At 40.9% G+C, this 21,710-nt stretch overlaps 1 protein-coding gene across 1 annotated transcript in view; it reads right to left on the reverse strand.

Moving 5' to 3' along the window:
- Positions 1–15,782, reverse strand: part of LOC136675378 (cadherin-10-like) — a 30,490-nt gene extending 14,708 nt beyond the window's left edge. Inside the window, exons 1-2 of the mRNA XM_066651884.1 lie at positions 15,680–15,782; positions 8,337–8,722 (exon numbers count right to left, since the gene is read on the reverse strand). Coding sequence (XP_066507981.1) covers positions 8,337–8,573 — 237 coding nt within the window. The 5' untranslated portion in view covers positions 8,574–8,722; positions 15,680–15,782. The remainder of the gene's footprint in view (positions 1–8,336; positions 8,723–15,679) is intronic.
- Positions 15,783–21,710: the final 5,928 nt, after the last annotated feature.

Genomic DNA, 21,710 nt, shown 5'->3' on the forward strand with positions numbered 1-21,710 from the left:
TATAAACTGTTGGATTCATATGGATTTCTGTTCAGTTCATGATTAAGTTTTAAGCTGAAGTTTTAATTTGGGATTAGGACAGATGATGTTTTAAGGCTGATTTTTTGGGTTGCCAAATATTCAAATGAATGTCCACCAATATAAACTGTACACATGCTATGAATGTCAACTATATTTGGTTCACATTATACAAACACTAAAAATGCACTTTAAGTCAAATATGTATGAAATCACCTTTAGACAAGGCTGGTGTGTACTGTTTTCTTAAGAAAGGTGAGGCTACCACCATGGGACATCCTCTCAGGCATGAACCTCCACTGATATTTATGTATTTTTGATTCTCTACCCATGCTGTGGAGCAAATGTTGGAAATGCTAATTTGATGTTTGGCTCTCTTGTATCCCCTGATGGACTCCTGGTGCTGGTTTGCACTCATATTGTGGCTTATGCGAAAAAGCTTTCAGAAAGGCAGCTCTCAGGGGACAATAGCAGCTAATAAGAGTTTCAAAGCACATGTCTTCGGGACTTATTCCATTAAATACTAATGAAGCTTTTAGTCCATTTAGAATTGTATAGGGAGCATTTCGTATCTCAATATTTGTATGTTTTAAGCTTTGTTGCTATTGGTTTATATATTTTTTTAAAATGGTGTCTTTCAATGCCAGCGACTTATCTCTCTTTATTTTCCATTGCAGAGTCCCTCTCAATTTATTTATTTATGTTCCGTTTCTCAGTATCATAACCAGATTAGCTTGACAAAAAAGCTGCCTGCTAAAATCCGTGTTGCATAATCCGCTAAGTCCGCAACTGCATTTCACTCTAAAAACAGAAAAGCCTGGCTACAGGGAGAAACGTGCAATATCTCTGTGCGCCATTCACCCTGAATATTGAGTGTGTACGAAACCATAAGCACATGGGTGAAGTGAGGTCTCTTCTGTGGTTACCTGACACTGACTGGAAAGAACGGATTCACCCTGAAGCTCAAGCCACAGCCACATTCTGTGGAGCGATGCGTGATTAAGTTCTTGTGTGTGCTGGACGGGACGAGTGGCCAAGGCACGGGGCACAATTGGTGTCCAAACCTCCAGTGTGGCATCCGATACTACACTTAACACTTCTTTCTGCAGGTTTGTACAAGCCGTTTGCACATCTGCAGGCTTCAAACAATGGAGTCTTTATTAATGATGCTCTCTAAACAAAATCTGACATCTCAATCTGGGCAACAATTCATTTAAGGTCTATATGCACTGAACAATCGCTAGATTGGGAACATATACCTTGTATTTACACTCATTGTCCATTTTATCAGCTCCACTTACCACACAGGAGCACTTAGCTGTATAGTTACAGACTGTAGTCCAGCTATTTTTCTGAATACTTTCTTACCCTGTCAGGACCAGCACAGAGTAGGTGTGATTTGGGTGGTAAATCATTCTCAGTGCTACAGTGACACTAATATGGTTTTGTGTGTTAGTGTGTGTTGTGCACACCACATCATGATTGGATAAAACTTTATGAAGTCTGTCTGTGCAATGGAAAATGGTGCCGTGTCTGTACACACCCTTGGCTTGGTAAATGGGAAACAAATGTCTGGGAAAAAAAGGTCACAGTCCAAACTGGCTCAGAAGCTATATTGCTCATGCAAGAATGTTATCTGGAGGTGTTTGGAAACCGAAGAGACCTCGGAATGTGAAAAAGTATGAAACGAGGCGAGGATGTTGCTCTATTCCTGCTCCATAGTTGGGTAACATCACTCCAAATTCAGGTGATCTCTAACTGCATGAAAGCAGACGCAGACAGAAAGTGCTATGAAATAAAACAGCTCAAGTTACAAATGAGTTTCCGCGGTAATTCCAACAGTGAATAAAACCTTACAGACAACAAGAAAAAATGAACAAGTTACAGTTGGTTTTGTGCCGTTCCAACTTAAAAGATGCAGAGCTTCTAATTGAACACAAATAAACGTTTTTGAAAAGGGACAATCCCCCAATTTAAACCTATGATTTCAGAAGAGATATAGGATGATTACATGCCATAGAGATAATATTGGACCACATGTGCATACATTTTAATGCAGTTACCTCTCTGGAACAGATTCCAAAAAAGCAACAGAGAACACCCTAAAATCTACAGCATTATTCTATCCACACCTCCTTGACCCATTTTCAAAAAGCCTCTCTCTTCAGCTTGGCTCTGCAGCTGTTTATTTATGCAACTTGTGTAAAGAAAGGGAAAGTTATAACAACAACAACAACAACAACAACAATAACAACATTGTTATGCAATTAGAACAAAGCCTGGACCTTGGCGAAGAGAAAACATCTGCTTTCCTCCATTTCTATGAGGTTGTTGTTTGTGATGTTTGAGGGTTTTTTTTTTTTTTTTTTTTTTTTGTCAGAACTAAAGGAATATCTGGTCCCAGGCGGCCGGCACAAAGACGAATGCCTTCTTCTTGAGCAATGGTCCAATTTCCGTCTCAGAAATTGCCAATACTGGGTGGAACAGCAGTCTTAGAAGGACAGAAGTTGCTCCAAAGGAACTACAAAGCCTGGTTCCATAATCGAGAAGCTATGTCAAGTGCAAGACTTCAGTCAGTTCTTGGGCCGAAAGAAGCATTTTCAGATATCAACACAGATACACTTCTGTTACAGAGGCCCATTTTCAAAATCACAAGAACCATCTCCATTTCAGAAAAGTGTCCAGCAGCTGTTTCAAAGAAACCCCATTGGACTTTGGCAGATCTGACATCAGAAATGATATTTTCAGACACAGAATAATAGAGACGCTGCAGGGGGGGTCAGCTTTTGTCTCTGAGAGATATGGAAATTTCTAGATATTCTCAGATATATAACAGACAAATAACTTTGAGATCTTTAGAGGATCTGTTAAGACTTTGTGCCGGTTTTCTGGTGTCAAAAAGTGACTAAAACTTAAATTTCCACCAAAGTACATTATGAGTATTTCATGTTTTGGCTTCTCAAGCACTTTTGTTTTACATTTTCCTACAAACTGTACTTATTTTGTTGTCATATCTATTGTTTTTGTCCCTTAACTTCTGAAAAACATTTTTTTTTTTAATTTAAAGGTAAATGTATTTGGAAAAGTCATGTCTGCACAACATGTCATTGTTTTAAATGATTAACTACATTTTAATTGCAGTGCCTGGAAGCCAAATACTACTGGCAAGAGGGAAGATTCACCAAACCATAGAAGAACCACTTTGCTAGTATGGACCACCCATGAAGGCTGAATCAATGGGAAGGTGGTGGGAGCGAGTTTGTCCAACATGGAAACAACGTGAGTTTGCAGGGTATACATAGGACTGAAGGGAGGGGTTTGAGCATGGTCCTACTCTTGAAAATATATTATTACGTTACTTCAATTTTGGTTCCGTAAAGAACACTTGCGGTGACACTGACAATGTGCATTGTGCCGGTGCAATTGGATCAGACACAGCAGTGCAGCTTGAGTTTTTGATGCCCTAAGTGTCTCTAGACTGAGAATAGTACACCAACACAATAATATCCTGCCAACAGCATCCTGTGTATGGTGTCCTGTGTCCTCTGACGAACAACAAAAACTGTGCAGCAACAGATGAGCTACTGTCTCTTACTTTACATCTAAAAGTTTTAGCATATTTAAATGATTAAAAAGCAAGGGATTTTCTAGGGAAGCCTTTTTTGTGCTTAAAACTATTATTTGCATAATGAAATATGCAAATCGTGGGTTCGATTCCCGCTCCGGGTGACTGTCTGTGAGGAGTGTGGTGTGTTCTCCCCGTGTCCGCGTGGGTTTCCTCCGGGTGCTCCGGTTTCCTCCCACGGTCCAAAAACACACGTTGGTAGGTGGATTGGTGACTCCAAAGTGTCCTTAGGTGTGTGTGTGAGTGAATGTGTGTGTGTGTGTGTTGCCCTGTGAAGGAATGGCGCCCCCTCCAGGGTGTATTCCTGAATTGTATAAGCGGCTACAGATAATGAATGAATGAATGAATGAATATGCAAATCGCAGAATAGGTTTTAAATGGTCCACCATATGTGTTTTGTAAAGGGTTATATATATATCACCAAAATAACAATCCTTTTATTTTTAAGATGTGCAGCTTGCTATATAGAGACATTTTCAGAGATATCTATATTCCTATATATTTATTGCTATATAGAGCCATGCTCTATATATTTCACCTCATGCCTGTGGGCTGCAGCCATGATTTATGTATATGCACGCAACATCCCAGCCAAGACACTGAACCAAACATGGCGCTAAGGAGCAGCACCTTACACAACTGACCTGATGGAGACTCTCTCTACTGCAACAACAAGAACAGAAAGAATAATGTCTCCTGCATTCACAAACAAGTCTAGCCCAAATCTACAAAGCATTGCACCTAACACAACCCACACTCCCTGCCCTTTGTGTTTCAGAACCCCTTCAGGGCATATCACTGGACATCTATGTTTTCACATCCTAGTAAAATCTGTTATGTTTTTAATAAAACACTGTGTGTCCAGTGAAAAATAACATTTGAATGTATGCTATTTTTCCTTGGAATAGAGTAACATGTAGTATTTATGATTTATGAATGTATAATGAATTATATAGTTATTTAAAACTAGTTATAATTACGTAAAACATCATAAAAATATATGTTTATACATTTTTAATGCCAGGTTTCATAAAAGAATGTCAAGTTATTTGTGTAGAACATGGTAAATGCTATGATGCACTACAATGAGTTTTAAAATGCAAACAAGACCATGTAGAAAGATGTTTGCTGAATCTGATGAAGTAGAGTTTCTTCTCAATCTGACTGACAGCAGAGTTACAGATGGGTAAACCAAAGGATGTTAGTTCGCTTGGCTATTCTTAGAAAGAGCCATTGGCTAGTCCAGGCTGGCCTAATTACTGTCCAGCTGTCCAGTACCATTCAGCCACTCACTCATCAAGCACACTCAAAGCAAATCGCATGCCAAACTTCACCAGCAGTCATTAGCGGCAAACCACAGGTCAATGGAACTTTCCAGACAAAGGAGTCCCGGGGTCCTTTCAGGTGAATTTGTGTTTAAAAACAATACAAAACAAAAGAAAAAAACAAACTAACTAAAAGTAGCAGGACTCAGTGTACTGTAAACAGATAAAAACTTTCCAGATTTTTAAGGCATCTTTATGTCATAGCTTGAGGGGAGGGAAAACCCCAACTTGAATCACTGGACCCCACTCATCCAGTCACCCTCATCCTCACGCCTGTGGACAGTTTCACACATTCACCAAGTCACATATTCAAACATGTAGGAATTTCACACTTTACTCCACTCTTGCCGCCAAACTAATATAAAGCCACTTCATTTTGACATCTACTGATTCAAAAGCTTATTAAAGCAATGATTCCTAACTATAGAGTCCGGGTACTATCACCTTCAATGTTCTACTCTTTTCCCTGCTCTAATGGACCAAGCCTAGATCAGAAAGGACATGCTAATTAGACAATTAATCAATTAATGTCCCTTCTACAACCAGAGTCACTCTCTGTAACCCTATCAATTCTGTTTCGTGGTTGTTTCTGGGTTGGCATATGCCATGGTGACCTTGGACTCATGTGCAACTGCTCCAGAGCATCCCGTTGCAGTTCATACTTTTCTATAGAGATTATACAAGCTGCACACCACTGAATCACTTTGTCAGAAATGGTGAACTAGGAAAAATGTATAGTGTGTACAAACAGTGCAGTGTGTGCATAAATAGTGAATACCAAATGGTTCAACTAAACCGTGAACTTTTTTTAAAACCAGGTTTAGTGGATACGCATGAATAGGGACAACAGCGGACAGTGGTGTACACTAACCTTGAGCGTGAGTTGAATACAACTACCTCAAACCCCTAAAGCCACAAGTTTAAGACCTATTATCCGATTATTGAACAAAGGCCATTGCAAACTGTCCTTCACAGGCTGTAGTGTGGTGGAGAGGAAACCAGGACCCTGACCTTTTAAATAATATGCAATTACAGAATAATAAGCCATTTGATTTCAAGTTGGATAATACATAGTAACCTCCTGGTCGTTTTCTAGACTGGCAAACGTAGACCTCGCACTCATGGGTTACATTTGAAAATGATGTTGGCAGGCAAGCCAACTCATCAAACTGTATATCTGCATGTACAATATTCATAAGTATAACAACTTGACACACTGTTGCTATAGTTACCCTTTCTGAATTTTTTGTTTAGTGACACGTGATTCTTGATTCTATAGAGTCAATCTTAACTTTTACACTTGGAGTTGCAGGAATGGTCTTTGATCGAATCTTTTGGGGTCAAATCCGCATCACTTCTATTTGGGAGATGAGTGAGACTGGCAACCATTTTAAACAAACACAGCATTTTATAAAGAATAAAACCAAATAAGTACATAGCTGGGACACATGAAGCACATGTGTCTACGGTGCAGATGTTATCCAGTGTGTATCACTGTTTAATGAGTAAATGTCTTTCTATTTGCATTCGTTTCACATGGAAACCAAACCCAGCTTAATTTTAGTATTTTGTCATATTCCATGATTAAAGGAGTACTATGTAATATGTAGTCCTTACATTTACAGCTTTAAAATCATTGTGATGCTCCACTGACCTGTAATTGAGGGATTAGTGTCTTTGCTGTTGCTAATCTGGGCTCAGCACTACAGAAAATGCATTTAATTTTGGAGGAAGGTTGGAACCACCCCCCACTCCCTTCCCACTGATTTCAGTACAGTGCCTTAAAAATAAATTAAAACTAATTCACAAATTCTAATTTCCATTGGGGTCCAAAAATAAAATAAATAAATAAATAAAATAATTAAATACATGTGAAAACAATCCATATTTCCGGCCAGTTGACTTCAATTTTATGAAAGGGGCACACTCAAATTGGAACAAGGCCCACCCAGTCAGCCAGAGCTAATTGCTCGGGTTCAAGTGTATGTTCGTGGACACACACTCCTTTCTGACTGCGGCGCACAAACACACACTGCAGAGAGTTGGATTCAGAGCTGGAACATGAGGGGACGTGATTAGTTTTGCCAACCATTCTGTATTTGGACACTAAAAGCCATTTTCTGATTTGAACCGATACAGGACACTTGTTTTTCTGTATCTTTGTGCTTCCCTCAGGCGGAGGTACCTAGATACCTCTCCGTCATTTAGTGCTATCCTTCCTACAGGGGGTTGTTTTGTGGTGGTGCTGACTGCAACAGGTCAGTGATGAAACACTGGGAATGTAGAACTCTGTTTTTAGTTATAGTACAAATAATGTTAACACCATGTCTTAGAGAATCTACATTTCATTCTGTTATAAACATTTCTACATCTGTTATGACCCCCCCCTCCCCCTCCCCCCAGCAACAATATCCATGCACTGGATCTGCCAAAAAAACAAAACCAGTGCCGAAATCAATTCCTCTGCACCCCTAAGGTTTGCATTTGTTTATTATTCTAGAAAGAATAATTGTGCACACCTACTGTTGCCCAGGGCCACCCTGGCATTTGTCTATTTCTGGCTTCAGCATTAATTTAAGGGGCCAAATTCCCTCTCAAAAGAAAAAAGAAAAAGTCACCCGTGCTTGCAGTTATATCCTGCCTTGCACAGGACTCGCACAATACAGACTGGGCCAGGCCAGATCTATGCAACAAATTTTTATGAGTTGTTGTATCTTAAATGCGGCACTGAACCAACCAGACAGACATTTTCACTCCCTTATTGGGAGTTATACATCATGATCAGCCCATGTGAGGGGCAGAGAGTGCACCGATGATACCAGTATTGGCTTCTCTTTTATGGTTAATGTGGCATAAATATGGCACATTGGTGAATTGCAGCTTGATGAATTGAAAGCCCTTTTCTTTCACACAACTATTGCCATTGGATGAGTAGGAAGTCAATGGGTGCAAAACTGAGAGCGAGACACAATGAAATAGCCCATAATTGTCAATTCCCGCCAGGTCTCTAGGGAGCCACTTTGGTCCTAGAAATGAGAGCCGGAAAAAGCCAGCTCAAAGCCTGGTACAAAATACACAACACCCACCCTCTCCCTCTAAATCCTGCTTCAAATCCCTCCCCTCTCACCCCCACCCCTCCTCTACTGTCTCTCTGCCTTTTTCTGCGCCTGAATATTCATGCCTGGGTGAGTGTGTAATTCACATTTCCTTTGCTTTACTTTCATAATATCTTAAATTTTTCTAAGTGGCACATTCATATTCAGTACTACGCCATGCAACATAGACCTCAGAAAGGGAGCTTGTCGTTTTTCTCTCACAATCCTTCACATCTTTCCCCCCGATGTCTTGCCTATCTTGGTCTCCCTTACCTTGCCGACATATTGGTAGTTGTTTCCCATGTACTCCTCTGACAGGAAGAACTGCCTCCACATCCAGTCACGCTTGGATCTGTGCAGAACTCTACCCTCTGGCTGCAGGATTTGGCCGTTAGGGCGAAGGATTGTCCCTCGACTCCGCACCACCAGCATGACGGGCGAGCCCAGAGGGAGGAGGCAGAACAGCAGGAACAGCCAGGGGAAGTGAATCATCATCATCATCACTATCATCAACAGCTGTATCCAATTGATCCTCGGGACAGGCACAATTCCGGATGAATAATCTAATAAAGAAGGCAGCACTGAATGGCAAAGGGTCTAAACGGTTGGATCAGCAACTCTGGCATTGCAGACGCTCACTTTGATGTTCCTTTGATTCCCTGTGAAGAAAGAAAAAAATCAAAGTGGGTAGAAGTCTGAATTTATTAAAGGTCATGGCAACTCCTGTCAAGAGGCAACGTTCCATTAAGTTTAATGGCAGCTCTTTGATATCACACACAAAAAAGTGTGTCATGTTTTTGTTGCATGCATTCCAGCCTTCAAGAAGTCAAGCAGATGCTTTCAAAATTGATGATGACGGGTAATAATATTCTACAATTCATGAACTAGATAGATTTAAAAAAGCAGGTTCTAGGTAATTCCTTTTGCTTTACATAATGCTACCTTTTAACAGAGCAGCTTCTGGTGAGTTCAAGATCCAGAGTGTCCACTGAATATTCCTTAATGCAAGGTAATCTCTAAAGACAGGGATGCCCCTTGTCACCTCTTGTGGACAGGCCTGGACAATGGCATCACTTAAAAATCCTTTTGGGCAACTTCCTTTTAATGAAAAGATATATCAGTTATGTACTGGTTATATATTGTTACTGTCCACAGAAAAACTTGTGTCACAATTTTCAGTCTACTAAATGCTTCAATTTATGTGACAATTTCACGATGAATGGACAAATAGAAATGATCAGAACGTGTTTCAGCTTGATTTCACCTAACCCCTAGCCCTAACTCTAAACCTAAATCTAAGCTTCCAAAAATCCGAAATGACAGGAGTTCACAAGAAATTCTGATGGCTTATAGCTTGAAAAAACATTCTTGAAGAACCCACCCCTAAACATAGTTAATCCTAACACTAATGTATGCTTAACCCTAAAACTCTATGTTCAAAAACATAACAAACAACAGTTTTATGTGTTTAATGCTCTCACTGACAGATTAGAGCACTGTTTCTACAGCTCTACCTAAGGTACATAACATATAGTTCAAATGATTTTCCTAAAACAGCGGCACCAATGGATGGGAGCTCATTTACTAAACGTAAAATAGCTACAAATCATAGTAAATAAGTCACAAATATTACGTAAAATATTTTTTTAGTAATATACATGCTCATTTTTGCGGAACTTGTTGCACTAGTATTTTTCCGTATTTCTGGTTTCTGATTGACCCCAAAGGGAACGTGTCTTCAAGATCAACTCTGAAGGAATAAAGCAGCTCAATACTGTATTAATGGAGGATTGCTGGATCCCAAGTTTCTTTGCCTAACCCCCCTGAAGAGAACAGATGAGATTAACATAAGCCTTTAATTGAGTTCTGAGGACAAACGAGGAAAGCATTTTTTTTTCTCTTTCTGTGCAGAGAGATGTGTTAAAGAGGTATGAGATGAAGATCTTATGTATTTCTTCTGCAAATGATTATTTAGCTAAGACTGAAGGGAGTTCAGTTCATGTATGAAATATTGTTTTGATCAGTGGGGATTCTTGAGTTGTTGGTTCTAGAGGCAAATTTTAGAAACAGAAGAACAATGCTTAAAGGATATATATTATACCCCCTTAATGGGTCTTAATGAAATGCCTGTGACCTGCTTTTGATAAAATGCCACAAGAATCTAACACCACAGCACTGTTGACCCCTCCATCCCAGCCCTTCCTCATTTAAATGGCCCTGTTCAGAAGGACAGGTTTCAATGCCTCTTCATTTTAATGAGAATGAGCCCCAGCTCAATTCAGAGCAGAAGCCTAGGAGTGAAGATCGAGAAGAAGCAGCAATGGTTTGTAGCAATTTTCACTCTGTTCTCTTTACACTGTGTACCTCTTTTCACCATTTTAATGAGTATCCTTACTTCACATTCTCCACTTCTGTTCTGTTTTTGTTCTATTTTGACCTTGCCTTTGAGCTGTCACATGAAAGACCACTGTGTTCAGAGACTCAGATGAGGAGGTGGGACAACTCTTAAGGGTCTGCACTCTATGGAAAAGGCAGCCCACATAAAATCTACAGGGTGGTCTTGCTTCACAGTGTGTGGGGGGTGGTCTCCAAGTTTCCAAATTAATGGGTACTTGCACTGAACTAGTGGTTATTACATGAAATGAATCTATAATTAATATATATATACATATACTTACTCATCGTAGTACTGTGTACTGTACATACTGTACATAGATGAAATGACTATATATATTCCAATTGAATTGACTTAAGTCCATCCAAGACTGGTGAAAACAGATTTGTGTAAATGTCCACTTGCAGGAGTTTATCTACTATCCCTTACCACTCAATTTAACCAGAGAGAAAAAGCACATTTGCACACTAACCTTTTTTAATACCCTAGAGTTGATTATATCTCACCTAACCTTGCTGGATATACATCAGGAAACAAGCTTGGATTTCAGAGCTGAGCTGAGCTCATGGTGAAATTTATTGCAATGGAGCCCCTTTGATATCAAATCAAAATTTAATATAACAGTCTCCTGACGTGTAGCCTGCTCCATTGAAGATGAAGCCCGTGGCATGGCCCCATAGAAAACGCATCGATTCAGGTGTCAGGGCCATTAAGGAAGATGCTGATTACACCGCTGAGTTTTCTCCAGCCAAATCCACAACCAAGTTTTTTGTTTACTCCTTCTCCTTCTTCTTTTTCTAAGCGGGCTGCTCCTCATCCTCCGTCAGAGCTATTGACATCGCACCCCTCATGCAAAACCCCCGCAGGAGCTGAGCACTAACAATGAATAATCCAAGAAAACAAGCGGCGCAACTCAATAAAGCCATGAGACAAATCTTATTCACAGAGCATCAGGCCTCAGTACCCCTCCCGCCACCCACCACCCACACCAACACCCCCCACTCCCCCCCCCCGCCATTTCCCCGGTGTCAAATCTGTTTTCGCGTACTAGTTTTTCATCCGCGGATTAAGCTGCTGAAAGCAAAGCTCAGGTGCATAAATGCACTAGAGTGTGCGCAAAGCCGCTCATATAAACCAAATCAATACAGTTGACTTTGATTATGTGGAGCAGCGTGTCTAGCGTTCGGATTCAAATCCCATGCCCTCCACCCCCTCGTTTCACTCCGAAGTAAAAAAATAAATAAATAAATAAATAACAATAATGATATAAAAAATACAGCAGAGCAGCTTTCCTGCCTGATGCGGTAATTGCCTCCGGCCGAGCGGCCTGCCACTGTGTTTGTTGCTCTGGCTTTAGACGGGGCGTCTCAGCATGACAGACCATGTGCAATTCTCAGCTAACGGCGACTTACACCCCTCACCTCGCCGTTACCTTTCTTTTTTCCTTTCCTGTGGGGTCGTTTTTCTTCTCTTTTTTTCTTTTTTTTCTCTACATTTCCTCAAGCAGTATAGAGAGAAAGCTGAAATAAAAATAAAAAAAAAAAACAAGGGGGGGCCTAAGACTTAGCCCTGAAGCACACCACATCTTAACTGCGTCAATCGCAGAATGGCACCTTCCTCCACAGCCTCTCAGCATATCTGCCCACAGTTACTGAGCTTTCAGAGGAGAGTGGCTGTAGTTTAACATTTGTTTTAGCCAAAGTTTTAGTTTTTTTTTTTTTTTTTTTTTTTTTTTTGTGATTGTAATACTTCACTGAAAGTTATTGGCATCTTGACCAGCTGCTTTAGAAAACTGAAAACAGATGGACCACAAAGGAGGGCCAAAGAACAAAGACTAATGGGTCTATTTTAAGAATTGTCAGTATATCAGTCATATCTTCGTATTGCTAAATGTGGCATTCATATAAAAGACCTCATTGTAGACCTCATTGTCTGTACTGTTTACTGTCTGTTGTTTGCTATTATGTCTAAATGTGTGTTATGCCCCTGACGTTTGTTTCTATTCCCTGACATTCTAATTGCACTTTTTTTTTATCAGAATATATATAACATTTTGTCACCACCAAAAATTGTGCCTCTTCAGTTAACCCAGCCTTGGCAGTGAACACACACATACACACTAACACACAAACACAATGGGCAGTGAGCACACACACACATGCCCAGAATGGCCCAAGGAGCAGTTGGTGGTTTGGTGCCTTGCCCAAGTGTAGCTCAGCCATGGACTTTGTGGGAGGAAACAATGCTGTTCCTTCCCTCCCCCTGCCCCCAATTTCTTGTCCATACTTGATGTGTCCATTTGAAATCATTTATCAATATATACCAGAAGAAAGTTCGAATGTTGCTGTCTGGGTTAAAATGAGAGATGAAATAATAAAGCCCCTGAAATTACGTGGGGATTGCTTTTGTAATTGAAAAAGCCTAGCCGTCACCTAATGACTTTCTGCTGAGTGAAAATGCTTTAAATGGCTGCTTGTATAAATATCCTTCAACATGCATAATACGACTCCACTGTTAATCTCTTTCTGGCCTCAGGCTTGTGTGAAACCAACTCCCTTTTGTAACAATTAAACCTCTTTGATTATTATTATGATTGAATGTTCTAATTAGGGCTATAGTTTAAACCCTTTCCATGAATGTCATTAGCATAGTGGATATTAATCCTGGACGTGGCTTGCATAATAAGCATAATAATCAGAGAAGATACTTTTGAAAGCCTAGAGATAAACCAGCGTACGGCAAGGTAGATCATCCAAATCATCAGTTAATCATTTACAAAGCTACCGTGAGTGCAAGAATGTTGGTCTTGGTAGGACGCTAGGATATGTAATGTTATTGCATCAAATGCAGAATTATTTGATGGTGGAATGCGATGTTACATGAGTGGTATGCCTGCTATTTATCTGCTCGAATGTCTCTCTAGTTCCTTGTTCACTTCTGTCTCCACTTTGCTGGTAACACTACACTACTGGTAGCGTCCACTTGGTGGAGCCCAAGAGCTTTTCTTGTGTGCTCTGGCTCTTTCTCTCTCTCTTGCTGTGTCTTGCTCTCTCTCCCTACCTGGCTCGCCCATCTCTCCATCTCTCACACTGGACACTTTTCACAGCTGCTGCCTCCTCTGTAATATTAATGCCCCTGTCTCCTTTGTTTGGAAACTTTGATACAGATCAAATCGGCTGCATGTTGATGGCCTGCCTGGAGCAGCTGGCTTTGATATGGCCAGGTTCATAGAATCAAGGCGATCGTTTGGAGGTGCGGCACTTGTCTCTTGATTCCACTTCCCCTTCCATTCCTGAGAGTCCTGGAAGGCTGAGGAGGTCTTGTCTCATTAAATAAATGATAGACTCTGTGTCCAAAACATGGACTATAGGGAACCTCCGGGGTGCTCAGTATTCAAAGGTTGCACACAGAAAACCCTTGTTAACTGCACCGCGATCGCTCTGTGGTACTGCACCCATGGATTTAGAGTGAAATTAGTGACTGCTTTTAGCACGGTTAAACCACATCCTTGAGTATGATGAGTTCGCCTGGATGCATAAGTGGTCGCTTCTCGTCCTCCTGTAAGATGTATGAATCGGCCACTTTATCAGGCAGAGGAAACATTCCACAGTTGTGTACCACCGCAAGAGCTTTGGGAAGAGAGGCGAGGGGAGGGGTACTTAATATCGCATTGCTCTGGGAAGAAATAAATTGATTGTCTCTGACTTTTATCTCATTATGAGACAAATTGCATTCACTGCCAAGCTCCTCTTCATAACGGAGAGTCTGAGGCAGAAGAAGGGAGGGCAGGAGGGAGGGAGGGAAGGAGAGAGAGAGAGGGTATGAAGAGAAGACAGAGTCATCGAGAAAGAGAGAGAAAGAGAGAGAGAGAGAGGGAGAGAGAGAGAGAATACTATCCGGAATCGAAGTGCAAGTGACTTTGTCTCATGCTTCATCTCGGCGTTGAAAGGCAATTATACAAGTGACACCGGCTGGGAGGAAATGTGCACTTTAATTTGGGCGAAACAGTCGTGCCATTATGCGCCGGGGCTCAGATGTATAAATCACAACTCCTCGGCTTCTGGCAGCTCATACTCAGAGCGGAATAAAACATCAAACAGCGTAAACCGGGCCCGAAGTAACCGAGATAGATTTACACCAGGGATATCAGAGTGGGGCCACTTAACAGCATGTAGCTTTGCAAAGGGAAACAAATTGTACATACCCAAACCTCTGTACATAGTCAGAGTCTCTGGGGAGCCTTATCTGCTGGAGCTACCACTTATTTGACCCTGCACTTTATTTTGCTTGAAAGCCACTCCAATAAGTAACGGGCAAAAGAATCCAGTCTCTCAATCTTTTTGCCTGGAAGAGAGAGAAAGAGAGAGAGAGAAAGAGAAGAACACTCTGGAGCATTTAGAGAGAGAGAGGCTGTCTACAAGTGCAGGTTGAGTGTTTAACAGCTTTGCCAGCATGTCTGCGCATTTGTACATCCCGAGATAAAACCCTGGGCTGAGTCTCATTGAGGGAGACGTAGACTGAGAGTGAGAGAGAGCGAGAGAGAAAGAGGCAGTAGTGACTCACTCATCAAAGCAGTCCCCCTAGCCTAATATCCTCGGCGGAAAACATCAAACAGGTTTTGGGAGGGGGAAGAAAATACACACATACACACATACACACACACACACACACACAGACACACACACACACATGCATTTTTGCGAATCAACACCTGAAGGAAATCTGAAGCCGTCGGTAAGATAACAGCGCTCTTTCACACGGCACAGCTACGCAACTTAATTGCTGATTCAAGCTTGAGCTTGGAGAGACTGTCAAAATCCTTTCACTGCCTTTGCTTGCTGGAATGCATCCCTGAACATTCCCAAATATTCCCAAGACTGTGGATTTGCACTTGCTAGGATTGGGAAAACATCGAGACCGGAAGGTTGGTAAAAGTTTCAGAGTTGATCTTGGAATAGTGAGTGCAGGCAAGTACCAACGGACCTCAGCAAGAACTAAGCAACCAGCCAATCAACCTCTAGCTGTTATGAACCCCATCATCATCATCATCATCATCATCATCATCATCATCATCACTGTGACAGCATTAAGACACCTCATATACTTTCCTCTTAAAACTCTACAAATGATATCACAAAAGCTTTATAAGTCCCAAATCCCCAATCCTAGACTCTAAAGGTGAAGCTGCAAGTCCAAGGTCCGAGATCACGGTGGTCCTTACCTTAGCAAAAGCACCCCTCGCTCTTTCAAGTGCATGTCATTCTCATTGAAGTGCGACACTAGCTCCCTCTCTCTTTTTTTGTTCGCCTCTTGGCAGCGCTTGGATTCCAAGACTGGCTACAGTTGTGTGTGAGGCTCCAGCTGCATGCCTCCCTCTCTTTCTCGCTCTCTCACTCTCTCCTTCTCTCCGTAGCTCCCTCGCTCCTCCGCTCAACCCCCCCCCGCCCCCCCCCTCCCTCCTTCTCGCTCACTCGCTCAATCCTCACTCTTGCTTTTGCAAGACAAGGATGCAGTTTGCAGAGGGGGTCGCTTTCTGATTGGCTGCCATTCATAAAGGCTGTGATGGGGAAAGGGAAAAGAGGAGGGAGGAGGAAGGGGGAAGGGGAAGGAGGGAGGGCAATCTTGGCAGCTGACTGAGGTATTCAAACCAGGACAGTGGGTTTAGGGCACCGAGGAATGATGACTTATACATGAAGGGTTTTCGTTTCCGAAGGCATCAGGGAGCACTTTCTGTGATTTTGTTTGGTTATTTGTTTATTTGTTTGTTTGTTTATTTATGATTTACATGTAGCTGGAAACAAGCTTTGTAGACATGTGAGAAATATCAGCGCTGATATACGATGCCACATTAGTGAGGGCAAAGAATTTGTCCAGGATTTGGCCGGGAATTTGTTCCAAGATCTTGTTTAAGAAAAACACGGCTAGAAATAAAAGTGAAAATAGTAAATCACTATTAATCACATCTTTGCTTACGATTCAGTCTAAATAAAATTAGAAAGTAGATGTTTAAAAGAATCATTTTTGCAGATGAATGGCAGTGTACCATTTCACAGATTTGTACTATGAACGCCAGTACTGGCAGCATATTCTCTGTACACATGAAACTTGACCACATTTAGATTAGTTTTAATATGTATGTAATCTAAGGCTGTACGAAATGAACAAAAAACTTTACACTAAATTTTATATTATTAAGCACAGTGACTATTGATATGTCTTGAAAAATACTAAACTTTATGCATATTTTTTTGCATATATATTTGTTACTATAATGCTACCCAAGAAAACAATGATTCAAACACTAACAGCATTTTGTTTTGCTTTTTTTTTCAATTAATTTTTCCTATATATGCAAAAGTGTCTTTTTTTTTTTTTTTTTTTTTGCAGCAAAACCATGACCCTACCATGGGTTGTCCTACAGGTGTAGTTGCTATGACTCCAGAAGTGGAGGGTGAGAACAAATAGGCTGGAGCAATAGGATGTGATGTCTCACTAGAAGTGCCGAGCACCAGCCATTTGATTGCAGTGACATCCCCAACACACCAATAAATCCATCCATCCATCCATTATCTGTAACCGCTTATTCAATTCAGGGTCGCGGTGGGTCCAGAGCCTACCTGGAATCATTGGGCGCAAGGCAGGAATACACCCTGGAGGGGGCACCAGTCCTTCACAGGGCAACACAGACACACATTCACTCACACACTCATGCTTTGTCATGATTTTGTGTAGTAGAAGTTGAATGCACTTTACCTATGGTAACACATATGTAATAACATGGTAAGTGTATCTTAACGGTTGGTATTTACTTACATGAAATGCCAGTTTCCTAGCTGGTTTTAAATAATAGTTCCAAAAATGCAGTTGGTATGTACTATGGGGGTCACTACTCCAAACACAGGGCACTGGTACTACTGAAATAATGTGGTTTCTGTGTAAAATATTCATTCTTCTTAGTGAGTGAAATGACAGTGAAACTACAGTGTAAAGGTTTAAAATACCAGCTCACCTCCATCACATTTCTCAGTGACTGCATCTCACATCAGGTGATAATGTCAGTACCTCAGAATAATGAGGGTAGCTGGTGTAGTGTGTCTTCTCCCCCTGTCCAAATAGCCCTGTTCATTAGGACAGGTTTCATTTCCTGTTTCTTTAAATGGGAATGTTCGGAGAGACTCATAAAAGGAGGTGGGATGATTCTAGTTTTTGATCTAGTAGACATTAAAAGCAGCACACAATTGGGACAACTCATTCTGTCCTATATTGACAGACTTAGCCAGATCACAAAAAAACAGACTGGATGGCATTGTATCATAGTGTGAGCATTGGTGTCACGCCTTCGTCCTGTCAAGTCTGTTGTCCCCGGTCATGTGCTCCTTTTAGCACATGGCTATGTTTGTTTATGTTCGAGTCTCCGCCTTTGTTCCGCCTCATGTGTTAACCCGTCCTCCTTGTTATCTGTCCAGGTGTGTCTCGTTTGTGTCAGCATTTAAGCCCTCTTGTCTCACGTCCTGTTTGTCGTTCATTTCACATTTCACTTCACTTCGTATGGTATTGTTGCCCCGTCATGTCGTGTTTATACTATGTTCCGAGTCCTGTCGTGTTGTCTCTTTCCCTCTCCTATTCCAGTCGTTTTGTTTTCTAAGTCATGTTGTTTTGTTTCCTTTCTAACCCGAGTCTAGTCTTTGTTATTTCCCAGTTAAGTCCTTTCGTTTTGCTTCCTTTTCTTGTCGTGTGGTCTTTGTTTCGTTATAATAAACCCTCCGTGTTTTAGCAAGTGCGTCCGCCTCTGTCAGTCTGCCTCGTGATCCGTGACAATTGGTGGGCTCCAGATTCCCCAAATGGATGTGCACATTTTTTTTTAGATAATATGTCCTCTTTGAAACTGACTATGGACTACTTTCCTTAAAACTACTTCTTCACTTGGCAAATACTTCAGCCTCCATTATCTTCCAGCATTGTCCATTGCTGTATTGGAAGGTACAACTATAGTTTTGCTTTTTCTTCTTTCTGATAGATCCCTTCAAAGACAGTTACCAAGAATCAGAGCATGACATGGGCCATGGGCACATGAGCGATTCTTTTTCACTGCCTGTGTAAAACCCAAGGATACATGACTGCTGAATTATAGATGACCAAAACGCACAGAATATCAAAGCCCACAATGGTGGAAGCTGTCATACCTATGCCATGTCAAAGTGTATAATGGATATAAGCTGTTATGTGCTGAGCCTTTGGTGCAATTTCATACAGAAAAGAATCATACAAAAAAATCAAAGAAACACAATGTTCTCCTCTAGTAAAACCTTTACGCAACTGCAGTGGGCACCTCTGTGGACTCCTAACGGCAGGAATGTGTGTAGGTGTCTAACTATTTCTGCTTAGATCACAGTTAGAAAAGTTCAGTGGCTATTCTTTTCTTCCCTAGTTAGGAGGAAACAGGTTCTGATAGCTGGGCTGGCCCACTGGGTCAGTCTCTAGTCCGAACAGTCAGCAGAGGGGTAAAGCAAAGAAACTCATGTCAGCTTGACTTTGCTGTTACAGACTGTAGAATACCACTATTACTGTCAAAGTGTCTTCAGCTGGGATAGCCCTGACCAAGCGTCGTCCCTCCGAGCAAGGAAAAGTCAAAGCGCAGCTCACCGTGAAATTCAGAAGGTCTTATGTATCCAGTTTTATCCAGTTAGATGCCCCTGGACAAAAGACATGCTCAAAATAAACTGATAGCTTCAGGACATAAGATTTAGCCAATACTCTATTGAACAACTGTACAAGCCGTTCAGTAATCTGACAAAATTAGAGTCTACATGAGTCACCCAGTAAGCACTTTTATTTTTAACCATTGCTCAGCAACTTGCCGATAAAGTCACCAAAGTAAAACTTCTTGACATAGTTTTCTCATAGAGTATCTGTCGGTGACATACCACTGTTCTGCTTACGCTACCTCAGATTCAACCCCGCTGGACTCCAAGGAATTCCTGAAAATTGGAATTTTGAAACAAGGGAACACATGGCAAGGGGAATCTTCAACAGAGAGGAAGAGGGTGACATTGCCCTTAAGCAAGTGAATGCCTTACACACTGTGGGACCCAAATGCACAATTTAGAGAGACAAATATCAATTTGTCAGAGGTAGATTCTAATTGATACTGTTCAGCTGGTAGAACACAGAACACAGGTCCACAATGAACAACAAATCTGCTTAGTATATTGGATCGCCAGTAGACCAGTGGTATCCCATTTGCCATTACCCTTAATGGATATACTTATTTATGAGTTTTATATTAAAAGGCCATACTGCTTAAAATGATGTCATCTACTACAATTTGGCAGTTGTAGCATTGGAGCAATCATTTCCAATATATTAAAGTCTATATCAAAGTCAGTACCTAATTAGAACTTGGCAACAAAACAGAACTGCTCATCTTTATGTTAATTCTTTGTATTGGTTCTGTCCAAACATGACATTTGACTTGAAGTGTTCAGAGGTTCAGATGGAGGACATAATCCTGCTATTGCTTACATTTACATCAATAACACTGTCTAAAAGCTAAACAAATCAGTACCAACCATACCATAGTCTTGTTACTGCTTTGCATGCCGACCTTGCTCACAGCACACCTGGACTATGTACTGAATGTTCTTTATGGTTTTACACACGTGTTCTCAGAGCTGGGTTTGAGCAAAAACCATGCTCCAGATGTTTGTCCCTAAGGACTGGTTTGAGACCAGTTGTTGTGTCTACATGCTAATGACTGTGAGCTGTGGTACAGTGTTTTAAGCAGGGAAACAATGGATGGGCACCTGTCCATAGAAAATTAAAACTTTCACTCTCTTATTTTGCCACCTGAATATCTCACACATTTTTCTCACTGAATCTGACTTTGAAATATTAGCTAATATTTATTTTTATTAATTTATTTATTTATTTTCTAACAAAGGCTTCATTATGTTGACTGGTGAATGTAGTTGTGTCTAAACCACTGGTTATATGCTATTGGCTTATTTAATTTTTACTTTATTTATTTATTTATTTATTTTAGTGATGAAAATGTGACTATGAATGTAATGTTTGAGACAATAGCATGATAAAAACATTGTAAAAAGTACTTTTGTCTTACAGCATTGTCTTCAAATCAAGCTGGGATATGGTGTATGAATTAAGTTTAACTTATATATGGAGACATGATGGGCTATGTATGTCAGCTCAGTCACATGACTACCAAAGAGCTCACAGCTGCAGGGTGTGGCTAAGGAAAACAAGAGGGAAGTGGACATGAGACCAGAACAAAGCCAACCACAAAACGAGAAATTAAACCTGACAGCTGATGCTTTACGTCATTATTATTATTTTTATTATGGTTTTATTTGTATATATTTTTTTTTATTTAAAGCAATTGAGCACAGGCTTACCAGTGGCAAACAATCAGTGCTTTAGGCCCCCACACATTAGCCAATCAAAATACTGAGTCCAACTATTAACATGCACATGGCCTTCATATCCAAAAGACAAGTTACAATTTGAAGTCTTGTCTACTGTAAACATATCAGCAAAACCTGTTTAGATAATGACCTCATGGCCATGAAATTACCAGCAAGTGATGTCAATCTAAACATTGTCTGTTGTAATTTTTTATGTTTATATATAATGGATTAATACTGTCACTTTTGGTACAAAACCTAACCGCACAATGTTTGCTTATTGCACTGCCTCTGATGAGACTGCCATATTTCAAAATCTTAGCTCCAAATGTCGTTAGACCCAACTAAAGGCGCTCCAGAAACTGAGCACAAGCATTTGGAGAAAGAAGAGAGCAAAGACCAAAGACAGAGGAGAGCAACCGATGGAATTCAGCCTGAGCCAAGGTGAGAATGGCAAACACTGCTTTTTGAATGGAGCGCTACTTTGATGTGGTATAGGAGGGGATCAAAGACAGCGTTGAGATGAATGTCCAAAGGCGTAGATGCTGGGAGGGGTTCTGGAGCCACATGCATACGACCTATTACGATAAAGGATGAACAGATCAATAAATAAAGGTGCGTGCGGAATCTTTCACCTCAGGCTAAATCGGGTCCATCGTAAATGTTTGCCTCTGTGCTAGATTCTCCGGGTTTTAAGAATGCAGTGCATGCCCCAGGTTTTGTACATTGTATATTACATACAATTGGAATTTGTGAAAAGTGTACTACTTAAATTTGGGGAGGTTCATGTGAATTTCTGGCAACCCAGAGTGAAACCTCAGCCTTAAAACT

Source organism: Hoplias malabaricus, chromosome X1 (assembly GCF_029633855.1).
Source record: "Hoplias malabaricus isolate fHopMal1 chromosome X1, fHopMal1.hap1, whole genome shotgun sequence".
In the NCBI taxonomy this organism is placed as follows: domain Eukaryota; kingdom Metazoa; phylum Chordata; class Actinopteri; order Characiformes; family Erythrinidae; genus Hoplias; species Hoplias malabaricus.